Below are 8983 nucleotides of genomic sequence, written 5' to 3'. Positions count from 1 at the left end.
AGGAGAACCTATACTATTTCAAAAAAAATAATTGTCTAGTCTCTTCTTAAAAACCTTGAGTGATGGAGCATCCACAATTTCTTGGAGGCAAGCTGTTCCACTGGTTAATTGTACTCACTATTAGGAAGTTATTATTTTACTGAAAGAGTAGTAGATCTTTGGAATAAACTTCCAGCAGACGTGGTAGATAAATCCACAGTAACTGAATTTAAACATGCCTGGGATAAACATATATCCATCCTAAGATAAAATACAGAAAATAGGATAAGGGCAGACTAGATGGACCATGAGGTCTTTTTCTGCCGTCAGACTTCTATGTTTCTATGTTTCTCCTTGATTCCGTGTTGCTTCTCTCTTTGATTAGTTTCCAACCATTGTTTCTTGTCTTGCCTTCTGGTGCTTTGGAGAATAATTTGACCCCCTCTTCTTTATGGCAGCCCCTCAAATGTGGGGAACACTGCTATCACATCACCACTATTAACTGAGTTCACACCACCAAGCCGCAATTGGCATGTTTTATGACCCTATCTATCTCACCATGACTTGTAAATTATGCTATGCTCTTACCCACAAATGGAGTCAATGGTGGTTTATTTTGCAGGCTTTGCTTAGCTTGACCTGGGGGCCTGTATTTTTTTTTTCCAACCTGGTCTGAGTGCAATGCAGAAATAAAACTCTGTGTAACTGCTTAAGCCAATTCTATGTTTTCTTGCAAAATTTGGCCCCGGTTGATGGCCAGTTCAAAGGCAAGAGCTAGAGTTCTAAATCTGCAGAGCCATTTCCACATCCAAACAGCAGGGAGCTATTAAAACAACGGAGAACCAAATCTCCAATCCTGCCTCCATGGGCTTAGCGAGAATCATTCCAAAGAGCATTTCTATTAACCTTAATCTCTTTAAACAGATATAAACTCATTTTGGAAAATGCGGGAGGTTAATGCGCAGCCTAACCTCCAGGAAGTGGACAAGCAATGTAGCCGATACATCGAAACTTGCAGTAATTAATTTATACGTGTTTCTCCCCAATGTAAATTAAAAGAACTAATCTCTTTCGACTGTCGATCAGCCATTGCCCAATTCTCTTAGGAGGCCCAAGCTTCACCAAGCAAGATAGGGCCAAGTCTCTTTGAGCAAGAATTGACTGTTCTTCACCACGATCCCAGATTTTGGCCCTCTGCGCATGCACAGAAGACTTTGAGCATGCGCAAAGAGAAGGATTTAGGGGTAGGAGAGAAGGATTTAAGGGTAGTGATTTCTGACAGTCTCAAAATGGGTGAACAGTGCGGTCAGGCGGTAGGGAAAGCGAGTGGAATGCTTGGCTGCATAGCTAGATGTATAACAAGCAGGAAGAGGGAGATTATGATCCCGCTATATAGAGTGCTGGTGAGACCACATTAGGAAGACTGTGTTCAGTTCTGGAGACCTCACCTACAAAAAGAGATGGATAAAATTGAACGGGTCGAAAGACGGGCTACAAAAATGGTGGAAGGTCTTAAGCACCAAACTTATCAGGAAAGACTTCATGAACTCCACCTGTCTAGTCTTGAGGACAGAAGGGAAAGGGGGTCACGATCGAAACATTTAAATATGTTAAACAGTTAAATAAGGTTCAGGAGGGAAGTGTTTTTAATAGGAAAGTGAACCCAAGAACAAGGGGACACAATCTGAAGTTAGTTGGGGGAAAGATCAAAAGCAACCTGAGAAAATATTATTTGACTGAAAGAGTAGTAGATGCTTGGAACAAACTTTCAGCAGACCTTTATAACTTCAAACGGTTGCTAAATGAAATGTTGTTCGTCTGGGATTCCTGGGATTCTACCACGGATACATTAAGAATGCATTAGGATGCTGATAATAATAATTCATCTGGGTGGCAGTAAGTATTAAGGCAGTGATGGCAAAACTTTCTTTCCCTTGGAAAGAATGTGGACCTATCCCATCGCACATGCGCAAGTGCCCACATCCATAATTCAAAGACTGGGGAGGACAAAAACAGCTTCCCCCGCACCCTGGAGGCCCTCTAGAGGCTGGAAATGGCCTGTTTCCCAACTTCTGGTGGGCCCAGTAGGCTCGTGTTTTGCCCTCCCCAGGCCCCAAAGGCTTCCCTGAAGCCAGGAAGGGTAAAAACGCCCTCCCGCATCCCCCTGAAGGCTCTCTGGAAGCCAAAAACGCCCTCCCAGAGCCTGTGTGTGAGCCAAAAATCAGCTGGCCGGCACACACATGCACATTGGAGCTGAGCTAGGGCAGCGGTTCGCATGCCAGCAAATATTGCTCCATGCACCACCTGTGGCACCCGTGCCATAGTTTCGCCATCACTGTATTAAGGGACAAAAGCAGCCTAGAACAGAGCGTTAAAACTGGCTCCTACTAGAATGAATAATGGAATCGGTGACCTTCACACCCCTCCTATCACTGTCGTCTTCCTTTCGTCCTTTGCCTGTGTGTTCTCATTCTCCACCAGCTACAAATGGGAAAACGATGTTTTCCTCTTGATCCGGGAAAAGATCAGCCAATGTGACAGCCCAAATATCCAAACTAGCAATATTCGGTGGCACAAAAAACATCAGGACGGAGCCAAGAACGGTGCGTGAACTGCAGTGAGGCAGTGACCTCTGCTGTCCATTTCTGTCTCTGCAGACCCCACCGCAAATTTGTTGTTGTTTTGTGATGCTACAAAAAGCAAATTTCAGTCGCTTGTGTCTCAAACCTGGGCCACGCGCAACAGCTCCTGCTCCTTGGCTCACCTCCTGCCCTGCTAGCATTTCGAAAGATGCAAGTGGGAGTAGATAAATAGGTACCACTGGGGGGAAGGTAGCAGCATTCTATGCATCTCAACATATAGTTATGCAGGCTAAATGACCATGGAGATGTCTTCAGACAACAGAGATGAGCACCATGCCTTAGAGTAGGACAGGGAATTTATTTTCTGCATGCTACTCTTTTATGTCTAAATATATTTACCTATGTAACATGTCTAAGCCTATTACAGCCTGTAGAAAAGGTTGTAGTGTTATTAGTATCCATCTCATATTCTATTCTATTCTATTCCATTCCAATCCAATCCGGCTTTCCCCTTCAACTTTGCTTGCCCAAAACTGGCTGAGAAGTTCACCAATGGTGATCAAGTAACCCCTGGACACTGCGACCACCATAAATACATGATGCTGGTTGCCAAGCATCCAAATTTTGATTCCGTGACCATGGAGATGCTACAAGGTTTGTATGTGCGAGCGCTGGTCATAGCTATCTTTTTCCCTCCCATTACGTTGTAATTTTTCACAGTCTCTAAAATGAACCATTGTAAGGCAAGGGCGACTAGTATTGGGAAAGAGCTGAAAGAGACAAAGAGGAGGAGGAGGAGAGGGAAGGAGGGAAAGTGGAAAAGAAGAAGAAAGAAGAATGAAGAAAGAAGATAGAAGAAGAAAGAAGAGAAAAAGGGAGGGAGGAGAAAGGAAGGAATATGGAAGGAAGGAAAGTGGGAGAAAGGAAGGAGGAAAGAAGGAAGAAGAAGAAGAAGAAGAAGAAGAAGAAAGAGGAGGAGAGGGAGGGAGGGAGGAAGAAGGGAAAAGAAGAAGAAAGAATGAAGAAAGCAAAAAGCAAAAAGAAGAAAGCAGAAAGAGGAGGAGAGGGAGGAAGGAAGGAGAAAGGAAGGAATATGGAAGGAAGTAAAGGGGGAAAGGAAGGAGGAAAGAAGGCAAAAAGAAAGAGGAGGAGGAGGAAATGGAGGAAAGAAGGAATATGGAAGGAAAAGAGGGAGGGAGAGAGAGAGGAAGGAAGGGAGGGAGGGAGGGAGGGAAAACTCCTTCAAGTCATTTTAAACCCTCTCCCACATTCTGACACGAATGCCATCGAAGGGTGCTGATGTGTATTTATTTTTTATTGCATACATTGGAATGGACAAGGAAGTAGACTGTGAAAGACCAAATATATTTATATACATAAAACAAGTCTAGAATGAAACCCAACACAACATTCACTTCTCTCAACCCTGTCACCTTCTTTAAAAGTTTATCCTTGGAAGAAATCCTTGAGGCACCCAAACCATCTCCATCTCTCCCAGCTTTGGAGACCGTCAAGATCCTCTCAATCTTGTAGGAGATGTTGACATTTCGATACCAAGATTTCTGGACGAGACAAACTGGTTCCCTTGGCAACTCTTAAGACATTCTTTCGATCTGGAACGTTGCCCAGGCCTCCGCTCATCCTTGGCCCGATTCTTAGGGTCCGATGAGAAAGAAACGAAAAGCTAGATGCAGCCCCAAGCACTGGCTTTTAAACATCGACCCCCCTCAAATGTAAACCGAATCAAGGACTCGATTTCATAACATTGTTATTTGTAGATGAAATATATCTCACGTGCAGTTAATTTTAACTAACTTAGCAAAGAAGAGGATAAAAAGTCTATATTAAAAGCATTATTAGCATTTTCTTTTTCTCTGAATATTTAACATATCAAAGAAATATCATTAATTATTATTTTAAGCGTTGATTCTGTGTTTTCTACTGCTCATATTGTTTTATTGTATTTTATACCCCCAAATCACTGAACCAAAGCGCTTCAGCCACTATCATCAGTGGGGGAGAAGAGCATAGATAAGACATCTCATCAATCTTCTATGGATTTTTTTTTGGTCCACTCATCTTCTTCTGCAACCAGTAGGAGGAGAAGAAATTGTGACAAAACAATGGGCAATTCACAAAGCCTTTTAGCTAAAGGTTCACCACCCTCACCTGACTAGTGGCCGGAGGGAAGCAGTTATTATTGAGTGCATGTCTTCGATTCTTGGACTCCAAAGCTCCTAAAGGCAGGAGAAGAAGCGATGGATGGAAGTCTTCCAAGGTGCCTTCCAACTCTGTTATTCTTTTATTTTTATTGCTAGGTCGACCGGTCCACAAGTCTCCATTAATGTTGGCAACAATTGGACCTGCAGCTGGAAGTGGGCTGCTAAAGTCACAGTTTTAAGCAGCAGCTTGTTTGCTTCAACCCAATGTACCTTGGGAATACACTGAGTAAAACAATGGCAAGGCATTAGTAAGAGCAAAGCAGTTACATGAGGAAAGGGGGATTCATTAGTCCACCAACATCTATTTGGCGTGAATTTGACTTCTCAAGGGTGGCAAAGCATCTGTGTTGGGCTGCCCCCGGTACGCCTGGGATGACTAATTCATTAGCGGAAACAGCAATGCGCGTGCATTTGTGCATCCCCACCACGCACTGGTGCACCCCTATGCAAGAATTTGCTTCCTGTTTCTGCATGAAATAGGCGAAAATCGGTGATTTTCAGCCTTTTTTTGCTTCTGTGTATGCGCAGGAGCAAAGAAATTGCCAAAATCTTGTAGGTGTGAATGTCCTTCCATGGGATTTTGGTGATTTTCATCGATTGCTTTGCTTCCGTGTATGTGCAGGAGCAAATTCTCGCACAGGGGGGTGCACCCCTGCACCGCCTCCGGGACCAATCTGGTAAGGAAAGGAAAGTACATCCCTTCACTGCAAAGTATGGGTCGAAAAGCACAGGGTGGGGACCCATTGCTGCCCCGAATGAGAAGTACAGTAGTACCCCTAGATAAGAGCATAATTCGTTCCATAAGGGAGCTTGTATCTTGAGGCAACTCGTATCTGGAACAAGTTGTTTTTCCCCTTCGAGATAACCAAAAACAAGGATTCTTGCGCCACCTAGTGGACGCTCCGCTCGTATCCCGTATTTGAGCTCGGGAATAGAACAGAAATGTCTCTCCCCTCGTGGCTCGTATCTTGAAATACTCGCATGTAGAGCAGCTCGTATCTAGAGGTACTACTGTACATCCTTTCCTCTAGAGCTAGGGTCCCCAAACGTGGCCACTTTAAGAGTTGTGGACTTCAACTCCCAGAATTCTCCAGCCAGCAAATTCTGGGAGTTGAAGTCCACAAATCTTAAAGTGGCCAAGTTTGGAGACCTCTGCTCTAGAGCATCCACCCACCCCCTACTTAAAAAAAAGAAAAGAAAAAATTACACAACAATTTGATTAATACAACAGCGGGAATATCCATGGACATTATGGATAGTTGTCTTCCTCTTCCGCCACCGTCTTCTTCAGGGGGCTTCATTGGAAGTGACGCCATTGCCCTTGTTGACGTAGAAGGGACGGTAATGAGACTGGATGGAGAAAGGAGAGAAAAGGAACAGTGAGTCTTCGCTGAGATCCGTCAACTTGTGTTGGTCTGGTGCTAATTATGCCTGCCTGCCCGCCTGCCTTCGTTACAGAACAGTGCAAAACGTGAAAGCATTTAAAGTAGAGTGCTGTAGAGTTGGAGCAATTTTGCGGCAAGAACAAACTGACATCGTGTCTTGTTTTTGAATGGCCCGGCCTTCGCTGTTGGTGACCCCAATTTTGTTTTTCTATTGCCTGAATCACATATTTTCTTCTGTCAAACCAAGAAAGCCATATTTCTCTTTTCAGCTAAACATTATTCATTTTTGCCTATTTTCTCTTCTTCTCTGTCTGTGTATCTATCTAATTTATTCTACCTATCTATCTATCTATCTATCTATCTATCTATCTATCTATCTATCCATCTATCCATCCATCCATCCATCCATCTATCCATCTATCCATCTAGCCATCTAGCCATCTAGCCCTCTATCCATCTAGCCCTCTATCCATCTATCCATCTATCCATCCATCCATCCATCCATCAAGAGAAAATGCAGAGAACAAGTTAAGGTTTCAGGGGAAAATGCTGGAATGCAGACTAGGATATATTATTATTATTATTATTATTATTATTATTATTATTATTTATTGGATTTGTATGCCGCCCCTCTCCGCAGACTCAGGGCGGCTAACAACAGTGGTAAAACAACATGAACAATCCAATTAATAAAAACAACTAAAAACCCCTTATTATAAAAAACCAAACATTCACACAAACATACCATGCATAACTTGTAGTAGCCTAGGGGAAAAGGATAACTGGGGAGTTGGATAGACATGTCCTGCCTTCGACAAGAAGTTGCTCTTGGTTGGATTTTCCACCTACCTGAGCAGGTAAGGGGTTCAGCAGAATTTAAAAAAAACCTTTTTTTGAAAATGCTGGCACGCACAAGTTCAGAATCCACTAGAGCAGTATTTCTGAACTTCTGCCATTTTAAAATATGTGGATTTCAACTCCCAGAATTCCCCTGCCAGCTATGTTGGCTGGGGAATTCTGGGAGTTTGAAGTCCACACAGCTTAAAGTAACTGAAATGGAGAAACTCTGCATTAGAGTCACAGTGTAGCATCAGATTTTTTAAAAAATCCCTTTAGTATTTTTCGGCTGTTTCTTAGGACGCCGTGCAGTTAATTATTTTCAGTGTCAATATTTTCCTCCAGAAAAAGGGCTTAGCCAGTATCTTGTCCTTGATCCTTGTTAATCGTTTTATCGAAATCTTAAGCCCACTCCGACTACAGTTTCTTCCTTAGAGACGGGTGAGAGAAATGCATTGGAGAATAAATCCCGGAGCAGGAGACTCGGGATATTAGCTGGAGGAGCTGGGTGTTTGTAAAGTACAGTGATACCTCGTTTTACAAACGCCTCATCATACAAACTTTTCAAGATACAAACCCGGGGTTTAAGATTTTTTTGCCTCTTCTTACAAACTATTTTCACCTTACAAACCCACCGCCGCCGCTGGGATGCCCCCCCTCCGGAGTTCCATTGCCAGCGAAGCACCCGTTTTTGTGCTGCTGGGATTCCCCTGAGGCTCCCCTCCATGGGAAACCCCACCTCTGCAGTTCCGTGTTTTTGTGATGCTGCAGGGGGATCCCAGCAGGGGAATCCCAGCAGCGTAAAAACGGGCGCTTCGCTGGCAACGGAAGTCCGGAGGTGGGGTTTCCCATGGAGGGGAGCCTCAGTGAAATCCCAGCAGCACAAAAACGGGCGCTTCGGCTGGCAAAAGGGGTGAATTTTGGGCTTGCACGCATTAATCGCTTTTCCATTGATTCCTATGGGAAACATTGTTTCATCTTACAAACTTTTCCTCTTAAGAACCTTGTCCCAGAACCAATTAAGTTTGTACGACAAGGTATCACTGTTCAGGCAATGCTGGACATACAATGATTCACTCAGTGACCATTCAAAGTTATGACGGCACTGAAACTAGGGGATTCGAACTGGTCTTCTCACCATGGCAGAATCCCCAGGGCCGTGTGGGTTTGCATCATCCAGGGGTCATGCGTTCACCATTTGCAACCTCCCCGACTGACTTCTCCCAAGTAAGAGAGCTAGAAAGTGGGAGACTGTGAGCTCTAGTCCTGCCTTAGCTATCAAAGCCAGCTGGGTGAGTTCGATCCAATCCCAAGGAGACCAGGAGTTCTAGTCCTACCGCCGGGTGACTTTGAGCCAATCACTAGGAGGTTGGGAGTTGTAGTCCTGCCTTAGCCGTGAAAGCCAACTGGGTGACTTTGGCCAATCGCCAGGAGGTTGTGAGTTCTAGTCTTGCTTCAGGCAGGTAAGCTGGCTGGGTGATTGTGGACCAGTCACCTTGAGACTGGAAGTTCTAGTTCCACCTTTAGCTATGAAAGCCAAGTAGGTGACTTTGGCCTTATCACCAGGAAACCGGGAGTTCTAGTGCCACTTTAGCCATGAAAGTTGCTTGGTGACTTCGAACCAATCACAGGGAGCCTGGGAGTTCTAGTTCCGCTTTAGTCATTAAGTGGGTAACGTTGAGCCAATCATCAGGAAACTGGGAGTTCTAGTCCCGCTTTAACCCTGAAAGCCTACTATGTAACTTTGAGCCAATCACAAGGAGACTGGGAGTTCTAGTCCTGCTTTATTCATGAAAGCCTACTGGGTAATGTTGAGCCAATCATCAGGAGATGGGGAGTTCTAGTCCCACTTTAACCCTGAAAGCCAACTGGGTGACCTTGAGCCAATCACAAGGAGACTGGGAGTTCTAGTCCCACTTTAGTTATGAAGGTCTACTGGGTGACTTTGAGCCAATCACAAGGAGATTCAGAGTTCTAG

General features: G+C 44.3%; 1 protein-coding gene across 2 annotated transcripts in view; it reads right to left on the bottom strand.

The window, feature by feature from the left end:
• Window positions 1-3850: 3850 nt before the first annotated feature.
• TRIM29 (tripartite motif containing 29) overlaps window positions 3851-8983 on the bottom strand; it is a 44831-nt gene continuing 39698 nt past the window's right edge. Inside the window, exons 9-10 of one of the 2 annotated variants that reach the window (XR_011560460.1) lie at window positions 5906-6133; window positions 3851-5860 (exon numbers count right to left, since the gene is read on the bottom strand). Coding sequence is in view for 1 of the 2 variants with exons in the window: in XM_070765842.1 (XP_070621943.1) it covers window positions 6071-6133 (63 nt within the window). In the remaining variant the exon portion in view is untranslated. Of the gene's footprint in view, window positions 6134-8983 lie in introns of both variants that reach the window. The other variant, XM_070765842.1, reaches the window with a different exon arrangement.

Source organism: Erythrolamprus reginae, chromosome 12 (genome assembly GCF_031021105.1).
Source record: "Erythrolamprus reginae isolate rEryReg1 chromosome 12, rEryReg1.hap1, whole genome shotgun sequence".
Lineage (NCBI taxonomy): Eukaryota > Metazoa > Chordata > Lepidosauria > Squamata > Dipsadidae > Erythrolamprus > Erythrolamprus reginae.
Note: the sequence above shows the minus strand (reverse complement) of the source record. Positions and strands in the feature narration are given on the sequence as shown.